General features: G+C 43.8%; 1 protein-coding gene across 1 annotated transcript in view; it reads left to right on the forward strand.

The window, feature by feature from the left end:
* Nucleotides 1–24,767, forward strand: part of LOC124624685 (esterase FE4-like) — a 96,843-nt gene that overhangs the window by 43,329 nt on the left and 28,747 nt on the right. Inside the window, exons 5-6 of the mRNA XM_047149121.1 lie at nt 3,875–4,060; nt 21,518–21,693. Of these exons, the coding sequence (XP_047005077.1) occupies nt 3,875–4,060; nt 21,518–21,693 (362 nt within the window). The remainder of the gene's footprint in view (nt 1–3,874; nt 4,061–21,517; nt 21,694–24,767) is intronic.

A 24,767-nucleotide genomic window follows, 5' to 3' on the forward strand; every position in this document is an offset into this window, starting at 1 on the left:
AACTAAAACACTCATATTACTTTACGTACTAAACTAATATGTAATAAAAAATGGGGGTTCCTATTTTAAAAAAACGCAGTTGATATTCGTTTGACCTATGGCTGCGCCATCTAGCGGGCCAACCATAGCGCCATCTGGTTTCCCCTTTCAAGCTAGACGAGTTTCGTTCTTTGTAGTTTTTTCGTTTGACGCTTATTTCGTGAGATATTTGGCCCTGTCACTATCAATGGACCACCGTGTATAGCCACGAGGTGAGTGCGTGTGAACAGCAATTATTTCCACTGCTGGCTTTTGTATAATGGATAGTTTCTGAATTATTCCGTAAGACATTTTTGAATGAAAATATGCAATATGTGTTGGGATGTTGATCAGATTGTTTACAAAATTTATAATTAAACGAAGAAGAAAAAGTGCTGTTTATTCACGTCCTGAACGAGGGCTCCCTTGTTCTGAATCGGCAAAACGCGTTACAAGTCAATCGACTTCAGCCCGCTAATGTCGTGTGTCCAGCCTTTTCAAACATTGGCGATCCAACACTCCATAGCCGTTTGAACGGCAGCCGTTACGAAAGGCAATAGTGGCGTGCCGTGACAAACCAGCCGCAGCAGTGACGGACGAAGGCGCAGCTTCTCCCTGCTGCACCACCTCTGCCCTTCATGCCTGGGAGTCGTCGGGCTGTCTCCATACTATGAGAATTCTTTCAGGACGTTGTGAACATACTATAGCTGAACTTAAATGTAACTGTTTGTTCAGTGAAATGTGTTTTGTTCAAGTTATCATAAGTCTGCAGTACATGCATATTTGCATTATTCTACCGTGTTCACTCACTCACGTTCGTCTGGTGCTTCAGTTGTTCCTAAGATTCTGTTTACTGCACAGAAATCAGTACAGTCTGCTTTCTCAAAATTTAGGAAGAGTCCATTTTCGGAAAATCACTTAATAATGGTTTGAAGAACGTCAACAGTTACCTCTATTGCTTTATCTCCAATTTGTTTTATCATAACACTAACACCATTTCCAAGATTTATCAATTGTGCTAGATCAACTTTAGATGGAAGGTCATTTATAAGGATGGGGAGTGGACCCTAACAAATAATTTTAAAATTACTGCCATGGATCATGCGCCTTTCACAGATGTGTGCAGAAAGAGATGAAAACTCTTCCTAAATTTAGACACGGCCGCTGTGGTCGAGCGGTTCTAGGCGCTTCAGTCCGGAACCACGCTGCTGCTACGGTCGCAGGTTCGAATCCTGGCTCGGGCATGGATGTGTGTGATGTCCTGAGGTTGATTAGGTTTAAGTAGTTCTAGGTCTAGGGGACTGATGATCTCAGATGTTAAGTCCCATAGCGCTTAGAGCCATTTGAACCGTTTTTCAACCTAAATTTAGAGAAAATACTCTGTACAGCAAACAGGCTCTTACCGACAACTGATGCACCAGATGAACAGGTGTGAGTGAACTCTGTGTTGTGTTATAGCTTGATGATAACCTGAAATGTATGCATTTTACTGAAATAATAATTACAATTAAGTTCCGCTATAGCTTGTTTAGAAAGTCCTGAAAAAATTCCAGTAGTGTGCAAGTAGTGGGGGAAGCAAGCTGAGAACGAATGTATTCCTAGAATAGTTATGTTTCTTACCGACAGTTGGAGATTCAATTGAGTCAGTGATTTTCTTATCCCACGCTTTTGTTGAACACGTAAGTTATTTATTTTACCTGCAATTCCCTATGATAAAATTCTATAATAAACAGACAATTAAAATTTGTAAAATAGGCAGAGTTACACAATGACCGATATACACTTAACTGACTCCTTCAATCACCTGTTTATTTACCGGGTGATCAAAAAGTCAGTATAAATTTGAAAACTGAATAAATCACGGAATAATGTAGATAGAGAGCTACAAATTGACAAACATGCCTGGAATCACATGGGGTTTTTTAGAACCAAAACAATACAAAAGTTCAAAAAATGTCCGACTGATGGCGCTTCATCTGATGAGAATAGCAATAATTAGCATTACAAAGTAAGACAGAACAAAGATGATGCTCTTTACAGGAAATGCTCAATATGTCCACCATCATTCCACAACAATAGCTGTATTCGAGGAATGATGTTGTGAACAGCACTGTAAAGCGTCGGATGTTGTCTTTCAGCGTCCCTAGAGATGTCGGTCGATCACGATAAACATGTGACTTCAGGTCGCCCCAACGCCAATAATCGCACGGACTGAGGTCTGGGGACCTGAGAGGCCAAGCATGACGAAAGTGGCGGCTGAGCACACGATTATCACCAAACGACGCGCGCAAGATATCTTTCACGCGTCTAACAATATGGGGTGGAGCGTCATCCTGCATAAACGTTGTACGTTCCAGCAGGTGTTTATCAGCCAGGCTGGGGATGATGCGATTCTGTAATATATCGGCGTACCACTCACCCGTCACGGTAGCAGTTACAAAATCTGAATCACGCATTTCCTCGAGGAAAAAAGGCCCGATATCGGTAGATGTAGTAAATTCAACCCATAACGTGACTTTCTCGTTGTGCAATGGAGTTTTCACGACAGTTCTAGGATTTTCGGTAGCCCAAATTCTGCAGTTGTGGGTGCTGAGAGACCCTCGGAGCGTGAAATGAGCTTCATCGGTCCACAACACGTTACTCAACCAATCGTCATCTTCCGCCATCTTTTGAAACGCCCACACCGCAAATGCCCTCCGCTTCACTAAATTGCCAGGTAACAGTTCATGATGTCGATGGATTTTGTACGGATAGCATCGGAGGGTACGCCTCAGTGCCAATCAAACAGTAGTGTATGGACTGCCGGTGCTACGTGCGACTGCAGGAGTGCTGACTTCCCCGTACATAGACGAACCCCCTATAGCCTCCATTTCTTTCTGAACTGTCTCAGCAGCATTACGCCTTGTGCCCGGTCGGCCACTACGGGGTCTAACGTCTAAACAACCCGTGGCTTCGAACTTCGAAATCATTCTTGCCACAGCTGCATTTGTCAACGGACCTTTACCCATTCGAATCCCCTTCCTATGGCGATAAGATCGTAACGCTGAACTAGCACATTCCCCATTCTGATAACACAGCTTCACTGAAAGCGCCTTTTCAGGTAACCTCAACATGCTGCGACTGCTGGCGCATCTGATTCTCTCTCTCATTACAGCTCCTTTTATACACGGTTGTCATGCACAGTCACTGACGTTTTGCTGTCCAGCGCCATCTGTAGGACATTTTTTTTATTTTTTTATTTTTTTTTTTGTTCGTATAAAATCCATGTCTTTCCAAGCGTGTGTGTCATTTTTACCCTCTGTATCTACATTATTCCGTGGTTTATTAAGTTTTCAAATTTATACTGACTTTTTGATCACCCGGTATGTAGTGGCTCTATTGTACTTAATTAACTGAAAAAGTGGAATTAACATACATTGTTTCGTTTAGTGTAATGGCATTAATGTCCACTTCTGATAGCATGATGAGGTCATTTTTGTTTGTTTAACACTGAATCAATTAAAAGTTTGTGAACGCAGCGATCAGCAGTGTCTGGGTCCGGCACGGCTGGGTTGGTGCTCTCATTAACTCGTTATGAAGTTTCGGAATAGTCCCTTAAAATCATTGCAACGTTTTCTATGTAATTTTTGCTTGCCAAGTAGAATTTTATGAGCTACGCAAACGACAAGTTCATAGGAAAACCTCGGCTGACTGCACGCAACAAAACGGAAGTGGTACGATGCTGGGGAGGGACTGAGGTGAGGCTACCCTCGCCCGTTTCTCGTCGACGCGAAAGGAGACGACGGCGGAACGTTGCTGGTTGGTGGGATAAGCTGCACTTGCTGGTCGTACTAAAGAGAATCGCTGTATTCCTCAGGCATGCTGGGTCTGGACGATCCCGTGGCGGCAGGGAACAACGCGTTCAAGGACCAGGCGGCGGCGATGCGCTGGGTGCAGGCCAACATCCGGGCGATGGGCGGAGACCCGGACAAGGTGACCATCTTCGGGCAGAGCGCGGGCGGCACCAGCGTCGAGCTGCACGTCTACTCCGCGCTGTCCAGAGGTGAGCACCTGCATCCTCGCAGCTCCACGTACGTTTTGGTTGTGGTCCGCAGCCCAAACACTGCTCTCCACGGTGCTCTCTTTATCCCTGAATAACTACTGCAATCTACTGGACAGTTACAGTGCGGATACCCTCGGAGGTTCACTGTTGTCTGTAATTATGGTATGGGAGCAAAATATGGTCGATATGCTAATACATTAACGAAGAACCAATTTGCTTTGGAAAAATTTAGTTCCAATTTTGGCCACAGGGTGTAAATGTGGCAGTGTGGCTGCTAGCAAAAGATACAGAAACGTCTCAGGAACGAGACGCGGGCAGAAAAGGTCAAACAAAAGCGAAGTGCATAATGTTGGTGTGGTGTCACCGCCAGACACCACACTTGCTAGGTGGTAGTTTTAAATCGGCCGCGGTCCATTAGTACATGTCGGACCCGCGTGTCGCCACTGTGTGATCGCAGACCGAGCGCCACCACAAGGCAGGTCTCGAGATACGGACTAGCACTCGCCCCAGTTGTACGGACGACTTTGCTAGCCACTACACTGACGAAGCCTCGCTCCTTTGCCGAGCAGATAGAATAGCCTTCAGCTAAGTCAATGGCTACGACCTAGCAAGGCGCCATTAGTAACATTGCATGTATCTAAAGAGTCTCACTTGTATCGCCACAATCTCCAGATGTACCAAAAGGATGGATTAAAGTTAAGTATTCCAGAAGCTACGTACTTTTCTTTATAGCATTCATTACGTATCCTGTTTCAGACCTCACGCCATCCTGCTTTAGCTAAACGCGTGCCTTTCGGCTTCCTCTCATTGTGTCTAGGCTGTCTTGTCTAGACACAACAGTTGGTCTTATTTTAACTGCCGCTTACGCATTTTGTTCGAACACTGGGGACTTGGACGAGATGCTGAATCCGTAAAACCACTGTTCCCGGAAGCAGTTCAAGTGGAATAAGAGCAACGTGTTCCCGTTTACTGCTCTTCAGGTCGGTTAGAGACCGAACGCGTTCTTTTAGATACCCGCGAGTTCATAAGTCACATGGACTCACATCAGATGATCTTGCAAGCCAGGCATCTGGAAAGCCTGCTGAGATAACAAGTTCGTGAAAGGTTGCATTAATCAGATCTTTTACTGGGCGAGCGACACGGAGTGTCGCCTATCTCCCATGAAAATAGTAGTTTACACACACCTGAGCTCTTCTAAAATAGGAATAACATGCTGTACTAGAAGGTCTCGATAATGAGCAGATGTCACGCTACACATGACAAGCCCTCTGGATGTACTCTCTTCAAAAAAGAATGGAGCGAGAATAAAGGTGTTTGTCAATCCATACCACACAGTCTGATACGGTGAGTGCAACGGCTCTTCGTGCACGACACGCGGTTTCAAAACAAATGGCTCCAAGCACTATGGGACTTACCATCTGGGATCATCAGCCCCTAAAATTAGAACTACTTAAACATAACTAACCTAAGGACATCACACACATCCATGCCCGAGGCAGGTTTTGAACCTGCGACCGTAGCAGCAGCGCGGCACCGGATTGAAGCGCCTAGAACTGTTCGGCCACAGCGGCCGGTTACACGCAGTTTAACAAGGCCCCAAATTCAGCAGTATTCACCACACCCTGTAGTGTAAAACGTGCCTTCTCTCCATAAAATATTGCCCGCTCACATTCCATCAACTTCGGTCCGTGCCAGAAACCAGAGAACAAATTCAGAACGTTGCTGCGGATCGTGGAGTTTCAGTTGGTGCATCGTCTGAATTTTGAACAAGTACCAGTGTGAAATAGGCCGCAAAATCTTGTGTACTGTTGACCATGCGATAGACAATTCTTGTGACACTACACAAGCAGCAGCACTACTTGCGTCAAACGCTGCGTGATCAGTTACAACAACAGCAGCATCGTCAATAACTTCCACCAGGATAGGACGCTCACTTTGTCCAAATACCACACCAAGCTCATCCGTGTTTCCCAGTTTCATTATAACCTTCTTTAAGCCATTTAATGACATCAGACATCTCCCCAGATCTTTCATTCGGCGATAGTCCCTCAATGCAGCAATCTAACTGTTGTCTGTTCACGTGGAAAAGTTGACCAACAGCGCACGACCTCTCTTCTCGGCAGTCGTACTATTCACTCACGTTATGGCTTGTCAAATGACAGTGTACATGTCATAGCTTCACATAAACAATGTACAGAGCCATATTTGCACTTGGTGGCCAAAATTGGTACTAATCTTTTTCCAGCATAAATCAGTTACACATTAACCCGTTAGCATAGCTATACAATAATTACAGCCAACACTGGACCTCTGTGAGTAGCTTCACTTTAATTGCGGCCATTTGATCCCTTCTACTCCCTTTCTACAATTTTTCCTCTCCACATTCACCATCCCAACCTTTCCCCATTACCAAATAGACGATTCCTACGGGTGGCAAGATGGTCGTATCAACTGCTCTGTTCTTTTGAACAAGTAGTGCCATACATTTCTTTTTTCCCCAGTTCTGTTACGTACCTCCTCGTTTGTTATGTTATCTACCCACCTTATCTTCCTCATTCGTCTGTAGTAACACATTTCAAACATAACTTCTCTTCTTGTCTGAAGTGCATATCCTTTAAATTTCGTTTTCATACAAGGATACAGTCCGAATACCCTCAGAAGGGACTTCCTAAATCTTAAACTTCATCTTGATTATGTTGAGATCACAACTGACACTAATGTTACTGATTAATGAAAACTACTTCATCTCTATTATTGCACATGTTTTTGCCTTACAACCGGTTTCGTTTAATTTACAACTTTAGCATACATCGAACCTGAAGATGTTCTGCGAACGAAACCGGCCTCTTTTTGAGAAATGCTTTCCTTGCTATAGCCCGACTGCGTTTATATCCTTTCTCGGCCATGGTCAGTTTCTTTGCTGCCCTAGTGTAAAATTCTAGTACTTTCAATGTCTCATTTCTTAATCTAAAAGCCTGATTCAATCCGACTGCATCCCATTGCATTGTTTTACTTTTGTTGATGTGCGTTTCACGACTTCTTTGCAAGTCATCATCAATTCCGTTCAACTGCTCTTCTGAGTCATTTGACATTTCTAGTAGAGTTACAGACTTCAAAGTTTTTAGTTCCTCTCCCTGAATCTTAACTCCATTCCATATTTCACCTTGGTTTCCTTGACTTGCTTGCCGAATGTACAGATAAAATAACACCCCGAAGATGCTGCAACCCTGTCTCACTGCCTTCTCAATTGCTGATTCCTTTTTATGTTCGCCAGCCGAAGTGGCCGTGCGGTTAAAGGCGCTGCAGTCTGGAACCGCAAGACCGCTACGGTCGCAGGTTCGAATCCTGCCTCGGGCATGGATGTTTGTGATGTCCTTAGGTTAGTTAGGTTTAACTAGTTCTAAGTTCTAGGGGACTAATGACCTCAGCAGTTGAGTCCCATAGTGCTCAGAGCCATTTGAACCTTTTTATGTTCTTAAAACTAGTCTACTTGTTGTTTCTGTGCAAGCTACAGATAACTTTTCACTCTCTGTATGTTATCCCCCATCAAAGTGTCAAAAGACTGTATTCCAGTCAACATTATCAAAAACTTTCTCTAAATTTACAAATGTTGTGTATGTGCGTTTGCTTTTATTCTACCTGTGTTGTAAGATAAGTCATAGGGGAACCCAATGTAGTCTTCCTCGAGATTGGCTTCTAGTAGTTTTTCCATTTTTATGTGACTTACTAAACTGATAGTTCGGTAATAGTCACAACTGTCAGCACCCCCCGTCTTTGTAATTGGAATTATTACATCCGTCCTAAAGTCTGAGGGTATTTCGCGGTATATCCCCGATCTCATATACCATGCGTACAAGGTGGAACAGTTATGTCATGAATGGCTCCCCAAAAGTCTGAATAATTCTGTGAGAATGTCGTCTACTCTAGGACCTTGTTTCGACTTAGGTCTTTCAGGGATCCGTTAAATTCTTCTCGCAGTATCATATCTCCCAGCTCATCTTCATCTACTCACTCTCCCCTTTCTATAATACTGCTTTCAGTAGCATTTACTTTCTATAGCCCTTCAGTATATTCCTAACACCTTTCAGCTTTCCCTTCTCCTTCGGTATTGGCCTGTCATCTGAGATCTTGACTGATACAGATGTTTCCCTTCTCTCCAAAGTTTCGATACACAGCCTACCTAATAATATAGCTGTGGTACCGTCCTTACGCAGTTTGAATGCACATCCTCTTGCACATATTAAGGTAATTTTGCAAGATTCACATGTGATGGAAAAAGTATCTGGACAGCCAGGAAAATTTTATTTAGACTGTCTGATTTTATTGCTTATGAGCTTCAATGGTGGTAACGTAAATATGCCGAAACTTCTGGAACACCTTTATTCACTGTTTACATACACGACTACGCAACAGTTCCAGATACCTGCGAAGGCAGTGGTAATGGTGCCAACAGCAATACATTTGAGCGACCAACACGTATCAGATTACATTGACTCTCTTCCTACTGCCTCTAAACTGAATACCCCTTTGCTCTCGTGAACAACTGACTTAGATATTGGCCAAGATACAAATTAACACAAATTAGAGCAATATATATCTAAAAAAGTTTACTCATTAATTATCTTGAGAATTTTTGCAGATTTTCAGCATGTGAGAATCATAATAATTATAAAATTATCATTAAGAAGATTCTTAAAAGACACAAGGCAGCAAGGAAAATACATCTAAACAATAATGTCAAATCACACATCCCTTAGGTGCGCCGAACTCTACCATTATTTGTATTCAATGGTGTAGCTCAAAGTAAAACGTTACGTAGAACTTGCGAACTCTGATGTGACACTTCCATTTCGTTGCTATGAATAAAATATTTATAATGTATTTGTTTATCACTAAATTTTTTATTCCCACAAACGACTTGGTTAAGAAATCCTTTGCTTGCGTGCAATGTGTACTGCTTCGTAGAGGCAAAAGTTCCTGTATAACGACCACACTAATAACGGGACAACAGCAAAAGAATGATATAGATGGTACAGTGTCAAGATATTGGAAGCCTCGCATCAGATATATATACGTTGTGTTAGGACACAGTCTCTCTTTTTAACTTGCAGAAAGCATCCTCGTCATTCATGACAACAGCAAAAATGCTTCTGGGATCACCACGACCTCTGTGAACATCTGATACAGGGACGTCAAAGTGGTCTCCAACTTTTGCTCGTGGAAATTTTGCATCTGAATTTTTAAGTATTATTCGTTCCTTGTATTTTCAAACTGATGTGAGCTCCTAATCTCTTTTTCCTGGCTTCTTGTTTATTTTGATGTAGTCTGCAAGCAATTTGCTATCCATACCATGCGTCCAAATGGTTCAAATGGCTCTGAGCACTATGGGACTTAACTTCTGAGGTCATCAGTCCCCTAGAACTTAGAACTACTTAATCCTAACTAACCTAAGGACATCACACACATCCATGCCCGAGGCAGGATTCGAACCTGCGACCGTAGCGCTCGCGCGGTTCCAGACTATAGCGCCTAGTACCGCGCTGCCATCCCGGCCGGCACCATGCGTCCGCTTCGTTACTTATTCCACAAATTATATGGACATGTCTGCCGTAGGATACACAACAATGGGCTGCGCTATTCTCTATTTGACCCACCACATACAATATTTTGACAACTAGTCTGTTGATTCCGATGGTTCCACCGCCACGGCGGCAGTTTCATAGTCTTGGGAAGTTTCTGTATTTATAGCGTCCTCCAATTCCTGTTCAACGTTCTCAAGGTCTTCATTTGTCACTATGTTATCGATAACCTCTCTGGCCAGATCTGAGGTACTCAGACCATCCTTTGCTTTACAGCCAAACGTAGCCTCATATGGCGACTGCTGACTGCCTTGATGAAAAGAACGGTTGTTAATGAATTGAGTAAATCAGGGACTTTCAGCCTAATGTGTTGACTCCTTTGTCGGTATCCATGTCATTATCACATTCTGATAATCATAGTTATCTTTGGCTATGTGTAGGTTTCCGTGTACCACAGTTCTCTCCCGTTATCTGAGTGAGGAACACCTGGAGCACCTGTCATGATGAAAATATCAAGTAGCTGCTAAGCAACTTCGGCTCTTTTGCTTTTCAGCTGGCGCAATAGTATAAACTTCGTTAACTGATCAGCGTAATTGATTACAATTTTGTACTCACCGTCAGGTCTCTCAGATGACCTAGTATCTTGAATTAAATTCTGTAAATAACAGAGGTGTGGGAACTAAACCTTTCTTGGGATGAGAGAGATTAGTCTAACAAGGCTTCCATAAGTGGAGGTGCAATGTAATGACTCCTTTGGTGACATTTTTGTATAGAATTTGTAGTTCTTTTTCTATGCCTGTGCGATCACCAAGTCCAATTTTCAAATGAGTATCATACAGTATGTTGAAAGATTTTCCTATATACACGTAGCAAAAAATTACGCTGATGTTTACTATTACTTGCACAATAAGTTCTTCTTTTCCGTCAGCTTCAATGACGTCATATTTCCTTAGTCGAGGATAGTCGACACTCTATTTGCATTGCTTTACATTGACTTGTTTATCGTCCTCTATAAATCGGAGTATGTATATCTAGTGAGGATGCCGCTATTATTTGCTGTTTATTGCAGCAGAGTATTCAAAGTGTCCGAGAACGTGCTTTTCATATCAAATGTTGGTTCCGCAGTTACACGTATGCCAACTTCCCCCTGCAGAATGTCCGTGGTGAGCAGTATTTTTGGCACATCTTGACATTGTGGCTCTCGGAACACTGAATTCTTTAACGATTTCCGAAATGGAATCTACAACTACCTTTCCGCGATGAAAGTCTATTAATTCCCATACTGAAGCCATAATCATGCTGGAAAGCGTTTCCCATGAATCAACTGAGTGCAAATAACAGCTCCGTCAATGCAATATCGCTACCCCATGACTTCTGACTCCTCAGTGTATAATATAAATGCCAGGAATCACCATATTGCTCACAATGAAACCGATTTATCTAATAGGATGAAACTGCAGAGGAAGCACAAGTATAATAAATATCGGGAATTACTGTTGTCGTCACAATGAAGCCTATTTGTGAAACAGGAACAAGTCACAGTCTCAGTGGCTGGACCTTCTCCGATAAGCAGCAGCTATCACGTGCACGGCACATTTATCACTGAGAGCGAAAGAAGTTCCGCCTATTGCACGCTGGTGCATTATCAAATCGAGCTTTTGCCAGAGATTTCCTGCCAGTGTGGGAAATAGCTGGCAAAAGTAGCGGATACACTGTTACTTTCGAGTATTCGAACCTTGGCCACATCTGCGGCCGGCCGGCCAGTTCAAGAACTGACCGCATTTAGTGCATTGGCCGTAACAAATACAAGTTTGATTCTGAGAAACCTAAACAGTAAAACAGTACCTCTTTCGAACTTCAGCTCAGACACGTTCCTTATCACAGGGCACTGAAACTTGGAAAACCTTTGTACAGTACACTGTACACCTACAAGTGTTTCAATCGTTCACAACATTCGACTTGAGGAAACTTCTCAGTTTTCGGTTAACTGATCGGTCGTTTATTCGCCGTATTACTGGCTACGACACTGGCCTACGCTTCTCTTTTGAGAGTGTCAAGATGCAAGACAGACCTTGTCATAGGAGATACTTGTTATATTATCTTATTTTGTTATCTGTTCTGGCCTTGAGACGGTCATATGTTATCAGTAGCTTCTGTGGACTGATCTGCTATTAGGAGTATACGTACGTGAAGTCAATAATGTAGACCATCTACTGTGTCGGATGAGGGTTAAGAGGCATGGCTGGCATGTGCTATGTTTCCACGCAACTATAGAAACGACGAAGTGACAGCTGCTAATATACAGGATCATTATAAATGATTCTTTCGTTTCCAAAGCTCTATATTTTCCTAATTATTAGATGTACAAATATGATTTATGCAGGAATGAAACCGTAAACTATCCGAGTTCGCATTTTGCACTCTACTAATGTTCTATGAGTGCCTTTCTAGTCACACGACACACGTCCAAGATACAATACCTTATATAGTAAAATGCTGTCAACGGTCATCACAAAAGCTTTGATGGGTTCCCTAAGCTGTTCCAGTGTTCTTCGCAAGGAAAATATGTAAACACGGTCCTTGTATACCCCCAAAGGGAAACGTCATGGAACCTGTTGGGCCAAAGGAACAGAACCATATCATCTTGAGCACTACGCCCAATCCAGGGATGCGAAGTTCGTCTTTTAGGTAGCGACGACATCGATGCTCCAATGAAGGGCTGTTACGTCTTGGTGGAAAATAAAAACTTCGATATCGGTAGTCACTTGTGGAAACAACCACAACAGCGACACATAAAGGTAAGAGGTACCCTCACAGTCTTCTCAAAGATAATAATAATGAGCGTATGGCATTGGTGGCCGGGAGACCCCTTGCGGGGCGGTTCGGCCGCCGCTCCACAAGTTCTTTAACGCCACTACGGCGACTTGCGAGTGAATGAAATACATACAACACCCAGTCATCGCGAGGTAGAGAAAATTCCTGACCCCCGCCGGGAATCGAACCCGGGACCTTGCACGTTGGAAGCGAGAACGCTACCGCAAGACCACGAGCCGCGGACTTCTCACACATAAAAAAGGTCCAAAAGCTCCGTCTGTGACACTGCACAGGAAACATGAACCTTCCGCGAAAAACGATCAGCGCCACAATTTCATGAGGATTTTCAACACTGTTATGCAAAATTGAAGACGCCGTCTATACTCTTCTGCTTTTAATCGTTGCGCGAGATGTAGACGGTACGGTTTGAAACGTAACCACCGTAGCATATTAATCCACGCAGTGATATTCCATGTTCGTGGATTGCACGGACTGTGATTGTTTTTGGACTGTGTACGAAATTTTCCCTCATTCCTTCCACGGTTGCTCCTGTCGCACTTGGTTGACCGGTACTTCCGCGTTAGCACAGACAACCAGTGTCACTAAATTGTCGATACTAACGCACAGTGCTCCGCCTACATGAAGGTTCTTTTACACAGTTCTTTCCGAATGCATGCTGCACCGTTGTAAGTGATAAACATCTCGCACATTCAAGCACAAAAATATTGGTTTGTTACTTTGTCGCCATTTTGTGAAGGCAATACACTCGTAGCGCCATCTGGTGAACACAATGAAAACTTGGTGAGTTTAAGATTCTACTCATTCATCACAGATATTCTTACGCGTAATGGTATTGAAAATGTAGCATTCTGAAAACGATTGAATCATTTATAGCAGCCCTGTATAGACGCATTCGTATAATATCCGGGAGAAAACCGAGAATAGAAACAGCTTCGGCGAAACGGTTACTATAATGTTCGTTGTCAAAAATAGTGTTGCCTTCGATTGCACAAGAAAGTTTAATAACAATACACCTGAACTATGATAGATCAGCTATGGCGATTGTGATTACGCGAGATGAATGTTTGAAGAAGGAATGTGTTGCTTGATTCGTTTTGGAACAAAAGGATTAGGAACCAGTGAGAAAAGTAGTTCGACGTACATTACGCCATTCTCTTTCCCACTGCAGTGTTCTGACCACTTCTTCGACACTGTGAAGCTGACCAAACGAATTTGTGACGACACCCATAGCTCTCCTTCGTTTCAACCTCTTCCGTTAACCCAACTTTTTATGAATCCCAGACCGTCTAACTACAGTTATTAAAAGACCTCTTCTGTGCCTGAATTAGGCTTCGCCGGCCGGAGTGGCCATGTGGTTCTAGGCGCTACAGTCTGGAACCGCGCGACCGCTACGGTCGCAGGTTCGAATCCTGCCTCGGGTATGGATGTGTGTGATGTCCTTAGGTTAGTTAGGTTTAAGTAGTTCTAAGATCTAGGTGACTGATGGTCTAAGAAGTTAAGTCCAATAGTGATCAGAGCCATTTGAACCATTTTTTTGAATTAGACTTCCTTACGATTCTGTCGATAAATCTGTATCTGGCACCTGTCTTTCCCACCCATAGGTTTATTTTTAGTTCCGTCTTTAATCGCTGCCAAGTACGTGACAGCTCTGATTGATTCTATTTACTGATCGTTCAAAGCGTAGACAAGCGCTATCGCATTTTTTAGTCTATTTAGGAGTGTTAATTACATTTATTTATTTTTAGGATGAACTGTCAATCTTTGCGCCAGAATGCAGATAATCTGCAATTTTTTCAGTGTTTCGTAAAATTTTCTGTTAGTGTCACTTACCAGTACCTAATTGTATCGTCTGCGAAAGGCCTCAAAGAGCTATAGACGTTATGTGACTGGTCATTTACCAATATTGTTCACAGTACACATCAAAATCAAATGTTCAAATGTGTGTGAAATCTTATGGAACTGCTAAGGTCATCGGTCCATAAGCTTACACACTACTTAACCTAAATTATCCTAAGGACAAACACACACACCCATGTCCGAGGGGACTCGAACCTCCGCCGGGACCAGCCGCACAAGTACACATCATATTAGCTACTTTGAGGTAGGCCAGACATCTAGTTTTGCTTCTCACGATGATCCCTCGTTAATAACGACATGTTAAGCTTCGTTTGCTAGTAATTCTCCAAACTATTCCACATCCTTTCAAATATTCCATATTGTTTACTACGCGACGGGGAAGACTGTACCGAAGTATTTGTTATCACTTAGTGGCTCATATAACTTCAACATCAGGGCTTTGACAGAGCAAGATCTCTGGCCTGCTGACGGAACTTCCGTACAGCGCCATTCCAGTACACTGTTTTTAGTATGTGATTTTATTCTTTACCTGTGCAATAAATAACACACAATTACTATTTTTGTTCACACGTAGATCAAAGAACGGGACTTGAAAACTAACAGACGTTATGTTACAACTTTACAAAGTGTTAACTTTTGTATCCTTCATTATAAGTTCTTTTTGCTACAAACCTGTCAGAACTGAAATAAAGAAATTTTATGTCCCGCTTCTTTGTTAACTAAAAGACAAGAATTCTATTGCTGACGAAAGTTTTCACAAAGATGAGGAGTAGAATAATTTAATGAACTTACAACCTATAGTTTATTTGTGCTGCAGAAGGTACTCTTTTCTGGAACAGTTCTAGGTCCTACTGAGTTCTTAGAATGTAGAAATTGTAATTGATTGAAAGAAGTTTTCTTTCATACTACCTGGCGCCCTTAAGCTTAAATGCTTGTGAACGCCTGAAATAATATTAATAATTTTCGTAAAGTTTACACAGCTCTAACCAAAAAAGGTGAATTCTTAGTAGGATGAAAATTGTAGGACAATTGGAGTGATTCTTGCTGAGCATTTTGATGTACAATTGATCACATTAGGTCACATGTTCACTTTATTACAATTTTTATGAATATCAGTAAATTATGCCGATCTATGCTTGGAATCTGTGTACTGACTATTTTACTTTGATATTTGAAACCTGAAGTACACATCGACATGTCTATGTAGAAAAATACAACAGTTATGTCATTTCAGCCACAAGTTTCTGTCCTATAAATATTTACCTCTAATAATGAAAATTAAAGTAACATTTTTATAATTAATCAGTATGTCTTTTCTTCCTGTTGATAGTTCATTGCTATGTATAGTCTGCTTCCCTCCAATTAGTACCCTAAAATAACCCAAAAAAACTCAGGCGTTTAGCTCAAACAGATTTTTTGTGCGTAAAGTAACCGTCAGAAAAATTCATTCTCAGGGAATTTAATTTAATGTTAAGTTATATTTGACCTATAACTCACCTCTGTTGCCAATAATACATTCGGATTTCATATTCTTCTTGCTTTAAATGTTCCTCATCTTCTATGTTCCTTTTCTAGTTTCTGCTTGTTACTCTGGTCTATTTAGTTGCCTCAAGGATCCACTTTCCTGCTTCGGTCACTTAATTTCCAACAGCGATTGCCTCATATTAAACCCAGGATATATATTCCTAGCAACTCTAAGAACTTCAGACCCGCTAACTGCCCCACATTAAAACAGATTATTGGTATAATAACTTTGAAGAATGGCAAAAGAGCAGCAACTGGTACTACAGAAAATTTTATAAGGAAAAGAACACTCGAACACTAAACATATACAAGGGAAACATATAAACATTGCAAATCATATTTTCTAAGAAGACTGTTAACTTGAAAAACAGTTGCAGTTTATGTTGCTTGAACAGGAGTCTAAGGACAACATTGACGTGTGAAAGCAGCAGATACGTATGTGTGGACACACAGAGAGATCTTTAAGTTGATTTTTAAACAACTTCGTGATGTTTCCGTCTGAGTAGCTGAAATTCCGCTACGTCTTTACCGTCTGGAGTACAGTAGTCAATGCCAGAGCACAATATGACATGGAAGACGTGTCTGTTCACTGCCTTTACGCTGAGGGGTATCATAGATCTGCTTGACTACGCTTTGGCTGTGGCACAAATTTTAATTCTTTTTTTCAGCTTCCATCATTATCACCTGAACGATGTTTTCTGAAATCGACTCGTATATTTGCTGCAGTTGCTGACGCTTCGCCTTAATTCAGCGAAAAACTTGTCATAAGAGCAGAAGGTTTTCGCCAGCGATCATCGCTGTTTTGCAGCGACTGCCCAGAGATTTATCGAAACTGAATGGTGCCAAACTGGGTACCAGAGGAAAAATAGAACCACCCTTGTCATAATGTAAATGTAGATATAAAAAGCACAATCGTTATTGTAAATGAGTTCGAAAGTAGTTTCTCATTCTTTAGTAGCGAAGTCCGACTTTGTGGCCGGATGCAGCTGGTTGCTGCACTCTCTCCATCTGTGTCTGTAAAACGCCCCACTCATTGCGCTGACCCACAGGTTCGTTCTCTCCTCTGTCGGTTGGTGTGGGAGCTTACATAGTCTTCTGCGCCCTCTGCCTTACTCATATTCTTCTTTGTATGTTAGAGCAGTTAACACTGCGTCCAAAATGTACTAGTACTGCTGCGTTGTTGTCGTGGTCTTCAGTCCGAAGACTGGTATAATGCAGTTCTCCATTCTACTCTACTCCGTGCAAGTCTCTTCATCTCCGAATAACTGCTCCAACCTACATTCTTCAGAATCTGCTTACTGGTTTCGTATTTTGGTGTCCCTCAACAATTTCCACATGCTACACTATCTTCCAATATTAAATTGATGTCTTGATGCCTCAAAATGTGTCCCATCAATCGATCACTTCTTTTCGCCAAGCTCTGCCACAAATTTATTTTCTCCCCAGTTCTGTACACTATCTCCTCACTAATTAAGCGATCTACCCGTCTATTCTTCAACACTCTTCTGTAGAAGCAAATTTTCAAAACTTCTGTTCTCTTCTTGTCTGAACTGTTTATCGTCCGTGTTTTACTTGCATACGTGGCTGATCTCCAGACAAATAGCTTCAGAAAAGATTTTGTAACACTTGAATCTATATTCGCTGTTAACAGATTTCTCTTTTTCAGAAACGCTTTTCTTGGCGTTGCCTGTCTGAATTTTTTCTCCTCTCTGTTTTGGCCATCATCAGTTATTTTGATGCTCAAATAGGAAAACACATCTACTATTCCTAGTGTCTCATTTTTAATTCAATTCTCTTAGTAGCAAATAATTTAATTCGAATACATTCAATTATCCTTGTTTTGCTTTTGTTGATGTTCATCTTATTTCCTCCATTCAAGACGCTGTCAATTCCGTTCAGCTGCTCTCCAAAGTCCTTTGCTTTGTCTGACAGAATTACGTCATCGGCAAACCTCAAAGTTTTTATTTCTTCTTCCTGAAATTTAATTCCCTCTTCAAAATTTTTCCTTTCCTTTACTGCTTTTTCATTGTGCAGATTAAATAACGCCCGGGATAGGTTAGAACTCTGTCTCACTCCCCTCTCAACCAGGGTTTCCTTTCATGCCTCTCGACCCTTATAACTGCCTTTTGTTTCCTATATTTTACCACTGCTACCTTCAGAATTTCAAAGGGGGTATTCCAGTCAACATTTTCAAAAGCTCTCTTCAAGTCTACAAATGCCAAACACATAGGACCGAGCGAGGTGGCGCAGTGGTTAGCACACTGGAATCGCATTCGGGAGGACGACGGTTCAATCCCGTCTCCGGCCATCCTGATTTAGGTTTTCCGTGATTTCCCTAAATCGTTTCAGGCAAATGCCGGGATGATTCCTTTGAAAGGGCACGGCCGATTTCCTTCCCAATCCTTCCCTAACCCGAGCTTGCGCTCCGTCTCTAATGACCTCGTTGTCGACGGGACGTTAAACACTAACCACCACCACCAAACACATAGGTTTGTCCTTCATCAGTGTACCTTCTAGGAGAAGTCGTAGGTTCAAATCTGCCTCGGATGTTCTACATTTCTCCTGGATCCGGACTGATCTTCTACGAGGTTGGCTTATACTAGTTTTCCCTTCTACAAAGTATTAGTGTTAGTATTTTGCAACCATGCGTTATTAAACTGGTAGTCTGTGATATTCACACCCGTCAAGCAGCTGCTTTCTTTGGACTTCGAATTATTACATTCTTTTTGAAGTCCTGGGATATTTCGCTTGTCTCATACGCCTTGCACACCAGATGGAATAGTTCTGTCATGTCTGGCTCTCCGAAGGCCATCAGTAGGCCTGACGGAGTGTCGTCTACTCGGTTGTTTGGTTAGTTCATTCATTTAGAGGGAGCGGACCGAACAGCGATGTTCGCAGTCCCACGGGTAAGGGAAGGATGGGGAAGGAATTCTACCATGCCCTTTAACGGCATTTGTTTGAAGCGATTTAGAGAAATCACGGAAAGCCTAAATTAGGGTAACCGGACGCGGTTTTGAAGCGTCGTCTGTTCCGGTGGCCTCGTCTTAACTTACGTCTTTATGTTCTCTGTTAAATTCTTCTCGCAGTATCATATCTCCCTTCTCATGTTTATGTACGCCCACTTCCCTTTCCATAATATTTTCTTCAGTTTCATCTCCCTTGTAAAGATCCTCTACATACTGCTTCCACCTTACAGCTTTCCAAAATTAGAATTATATTAATTCTTTCAGCTGCTCACGAGCGTTGATATATATCAACGGGGACAGGTGAAAATCTGTGCCCAGACCGGGACTCGAATTCGTGATCTCTTGCTTACAAGGCAGACGCTCTACCAATATGAGCCACCGAGGGCACAGAAGATAGTGCGACTGCAGGGACAATCTCGCGCACGTCTCCCGCGAAACCCACATTCTCATCTTGTATGTCCACACACTACAATCATTGTGTCCCACCCCAACACACTCATTACTCGTGGAAGACATTCTTACCAAGTCCCGTAAGATTTCGGGTAATATGTGTGCATCCGCACAGAAGAAGAAGGTCATGGCCGGTATTGCCAGAACTATGTACTTATATGGATGACACCACATCTACACTCCTGGAAATTGAAATAAGAACACCGTGAATTCATTGTCCCAGGAAGGGGAAACTTTATTGACACATTCCTGGGGTCAGATACATCACATGATCACACTGACAGAACCACAGGCACATAGACGCAGGCAACAGAGCATGCACAATGTCGGCACTAGTACAGTGTATATCCACCTTTCGCAGCAATGCAGGCTGCTGTTCTCCCATGGAGACGATCGTAGAGATGCTGGATGTAGTCCTGTGGAACGGCTTGCCACGCCATTTCCACCTGGCGCCTCAGTTGGACCAGCGTTCGTGCTGGGCGTGCAGACCGCGTGAGACGACGCTTCATCCAGTCCCAAACATGCTCAATGGGGGACAGATCCGGAGATCTTGCTGGCCAGGGTAGTTGACTTACACCTTCTAGAGCACGTTGGGTGGCACGGGATACATGCGGACGTGCATTGTCCTGTTGGAACAGCAAGTTCCCTTGCCGGGCTAGGAATGGTAGAACGATGGGTTCGATGACGGTTTGGATGTACCGTGCACTATTCAGTGTCCCCTCGACGATCACCAGTGGTGTACGGCCAGTGTAGGAGATCGCTCCCCACACCATGATGCCGGGTGTTGGCCCTGGGTGCCTCGGTCGTATGCAGTCCTGATTGTGGCGCTCACCTGCACGGCGCCAAACACACATACGACCATCATAGGCACCAAGGCAGAAGCGACTCTCATCGCTGAAGACGACACGTCTCCATTCGTCCCTCCATTCACGCCTGTCGCGACACCACTGGAGGCGGGCTGCACGATGTTGGGGCGTGAGCGGAAGACGGCCTAACGGTGTGCGGGACCGTAGCCTAGCTTCATGGAGACGGTTGCGAATGGTCCTCGCCGATACCCCAGGAGCAACAGTGTCCCTAATTTGCTGGGAAGTGGCGGTGCGGTCCCCTACGGCACTGCGTAGGGTCCTACGGTCTTGGCGTGCATCCGTGCGTCGCTGCGGTCCGGTCCCAGGTCGACGGGCACGTGCACCTTTCGCCGACCACTGGCGACAACATCGATGTACTGTGGAGACCTCACGCCCCACGTGTTGAGCAATTCGGCGGTACGTCCACCCGGCCTCCCGCATGCCCACTATACGCCCTCGCTCAAAGTCCGTCAACTGCACATACGGTTCACGTCCACGCTGTCGCGGCATGCTACCAGTGTTAAAGACTGCGATGGAGCTCCGTATGCCACGGCAAACTGGCTGACACTGACGGCGGCGGTGCACAAATGCTGCGCAGCTAGCGCCATTCGACGGCCAACACCGCGGTTCCTGGTGTGTCCGCTGTGCCGTGCGTGTGATCATTGCTTGTACAGCCCTCTCGCAGTGTCCGGAGCAAGTATGGTGGGTCTGACACACCGGTGTCAATGTGTTCTTTTTTCCATTTCCAGGAGTGTATATAAGTTTCAGCTTTCCGTTCTATGCTACTACTAGCAGGGGTACTCATTTGCAGTCCAAGCCGTATTTACATTTCGATGACAATCATGTAGTAATTAGCCGGTATAGCAGGCACTAGATCAGGACACAAACAGTCCTCGTTTTTCCCTTGAGGTCTCCTGGTAGAGAATATACGCAGTATTTTCTTCTCCAGTTATATCCCTCGCATGAGACGTTCAGAATAAGCCTCCAGCACGCTAAATTCTCCATGCTGGCCCTTGTTTCCTCGGTCTGCCCTGCCACACGCTAAATGGAAAATAATATGATCATAAGTAATAAAAAATCTCTACTTCACCCACTATAACTGTTCTCTTCACGATCAAACAAATTAAAAATTGCAGAGGGTCTCATTTTCTAGTAATTTAGACGCAAACTGAATTTATTTACGTTCGATTGGAAGACTTAAATGCAAGCTTGGTACTCACTCTGACGTTGTACTGGCTGCTCGTACTCGACATGTTCGCTTATATGCTGTTACTGGTCGCTGGCCACATTAAGAGAGACCAAGTGCGTCGTATTTCGTACCTTTACGCGTTACTTACTTGTCTCAATGAGGGTCTGTGGGAAAGTCCGTCACACTGCCACACGCCGCGCTTTCTGTCGCAGGTCTGTTCAGGGCGGCCATCTCGCAGAGCGGCTCTGCGATCGGAGGAGGGCAAGGCGAGATCAGCAACCGCGAGACCGCCTTGTGCATCGGCGCAGAGCTGGGACTGCAGACGGAGAACTCCACGGAGCTACTGGCTTTCCTGCAGTCGGTGGACGCGCTGTCGCTGTATAACACGGTAAGGTCGGCTGACACACTCACCGCTTTCCCTCACTTGGTCGGTCACAGTACTGTGGGTATTCGTCTGGTTGACATGGGGTGTATCACTGGCTCTTTCCTCCCAGGAGGAAAAGTTTACTTTAAATTTTCGTTTGGCACCTGAGAAAATAGTGTAGAAAGATGCAGGGACGCTGCAAGAAATGTTACTTGGGTTTACTGTGTTTTATAGCTTGGGCTGCTAATTTGTAATATTTACATTTGTTAATCGTAAATTACGTGCTCGATTGAAGTAACAATTGAATTTACGATCTTCAAATTTGACTGAGTTATCGAGAACCCAAGTACAACAGATTTATTTTAGCACTCGTGTTGTTGACTTCACATTTTTCATTATTTAGGGTCAATTGCCAGATTTTCGCACCATACAGATGTATTACCTAAATTGTTATGCAATTGGTTTTGATCTTCTGATGACTTTACTAGACGATACGTGAAAGCATCATCTGCAAACCAGCATCGAACAGTTGTGACCCGTTGACATGGTGCATTGTCTTCCATAAAAACTCCACCGTTCTTTGGCTGCAAGATGTCTCCAATAGCCAAACATAGCCATATACAATCAGTGATCGGTTTAGTTGGACCAGGGAACTCAGTCCATTCCGTGCAAACGAATCCCACACCATTACCGAACCAGCAAGAGCCTGTATAGTACCTTGTTGACAATTGGGTCCGTGGTTTCGTCGGATCTGCAGCACACTCAAACCCTACCACCACGGTTTTCCAGTCGCTAGGGTCCAACCGATATGGTCATGAACCCAGGACAGGCGCTGCAGACGGTGTGATATTAGCAATGGTGCTCACCTCGATCGTACACTGCCATAGACCATTAACGCCAACTTTCACCGCTGTGTCCTAACGAATATTTTTTTCGTGCGCAGGTTCGAATCCTACCTCGGGCATGGATGTGTGTGATGTACTTAGGTGAGTTAGGTTTAAGTAGTTCTATGTCTAGGGGACTGATGACCTCAGATGTTCAGTCCCAAAGTGCTTAGAGCCATTTGAACCATTTTGTTCTTCGTACGTCCTACATTGATTTCTGTGGTTATTTCACGCAGTGTTGCTTGTCTATTAGCACTGATATCTCTACACAACACCGCTGCTCTCGGTCGTTAAGTGAAGGCTGTCGGCGGCTGCGTTGTACGTGGGAAGAGGTAATGCCTGAAATTTGGTATTCTCGATATCTTTTGTCCCTGCGGATCTCAGAATATTGAATTAGCTAATGATTTCCGAAATGGCATGTACCATGCGTGTAGCTCCAACTACCATTCCGCGTTTAGTGTCTGTTAATTCCCGTCGTGCGGCCGTAATCACGTCGGAAACCTTTTCACACGAATCATCTGAGTAAAAATGACAGCTCCGTCAGTGCACTGGACTTCTATACCATTTGTTCACGATACAACTGCCACCTGTATATGTGCGTATCACTATCCCAAACTTCGTCACCTCACTGTATATCAGACATTAAGAATAATTATTCAACTAATTTGGTATACAGAGTGAACTTCCGTGGTGCGTACAAAAACATCAGAAAAGGTAGAGCACGTAAGGGAGAGTAACAGACCGCAAGCAAGTTGGAAACAGCAGAAGAATGGATCCTCTTATGTTTGCTGTGATGTGATATACGAGGGTGAGTCAAATGAAAACCTTAAATTTGTAATAACAAATCAAAATTTCGAGAAGTTATCCTGTAAGTTGGTAAGCATGCTACAAACAGCGTGCAGAATGGCCTGTAGGTGGCAGCATAGTGAAGATGCACACATACCGTCGCAGTATCAGTATAAAGATGGCCGCCCCACTTGTGACTTGCACCAGGGAAGAACAGCGTTCTGTTATTCGGTTTTTGCGTAGTGAAGGTGTGAAACCTATTCAAATTCATCGACGAACGAAGGTTCAGTACGGTGATGCACGTTTGTCACAGCAGCAAGTCTACTAATGGAGTAGGAAGTTCGAAAATGGTGTAACTTCATGGAAGATGCTCCTCGTCCAGGTCAGGCACAACGAGTTGTGACTCCACAAAACATTGCAACAGTTGAAGCCATAGTGAAGGAAAACCGCCGAGTGACACTGAATGACATTGCAGCATGTTTACAGATTAGTGATGGGTCAGCACACCACATTGTGCATGATGTGCTCCAGTTTCACAAAGTGTCTGCAAGATGGGTGCCATGGCAGCTCTCTCCTGAAATGAGACAACGACATGTTGATGGTTGCGAAGAACTACTTCGGCGCTTTAAACGAGAAGGTGGTGGCTTCCTTGCAAAAATCGTTGCTGGGGACGGAACCTGCGTTCACTTCCACCAACCGGAAACGAAGAGAGCGAGCAAAGAATGGCGCCATTCCTCATCACCAAAACCAAAGAAGGTTCGAACAGAAATATCAAATGGTTCAAATGGCTCTGAGCACTATGGGACTTAACTTCTTAGGCATCAGTCCCCTAGAACTTAGAACTACTTAAACCTAACTAACCTAAAGACATCACACACATCCATGTCCGAGGCAGGATTCTAACCTCCGACCGTAGCGGACGCGCGGTTCCAGACTGTAGCGCCTTGAACCGCACCGCCACCCCGGCCGGCAGAAATATCAGCAGGGAGGGTTATGCTGACTCTCTTTTGGGACGAAAAAGGCATCATTTTGGAGCATTACATGCCTAGAGGGACCACTGTCACCAGTGCATTACACAAATCTCCTAAAAAATCATCTGCGGCCTGCAGTCAAAGCAAAGCGACGTGGATTGCTGTCAGCAGGTGTCCTTTTGCAACATAACAATGCAAGGCCCTACACTGCCCGTACAACAGTTGCAACAATCAGAGACCTGCATTTTGAGTGTCTTCCTGATCCACCATACTCACCAGACCTGGCCCCAAGTGATTTCCATATGTTTGGACCACTCAAAGACGCAATGGGAGGAAAGAAGTTCCGTTCTGATGAAGAGGTACGTCACGCGGTGCATGAGTGGTTGTGCGGACTTCCCAAAGAATTTTTTTCTAAAGAAATTTATGCGCTTTGTAAGCGCTGGAGGACTTGCATTGA

This window comes from Schistocerca americana, chromosome 1 (genome assembly GCF_021461395.2).
Source record: "Schistocerca americana isolate TAMUIC-IGC-003095 chromosome 1, iqSchAmer2.1, whole genome shotgun sequence".
Taxonomy (NCBI): domain Eukaryota; kingdom Metazoa; phylum Arthropoda; class Insecta; order Orthoptera; family Acrididae; genus Schistocerca; species Schistocerca americana.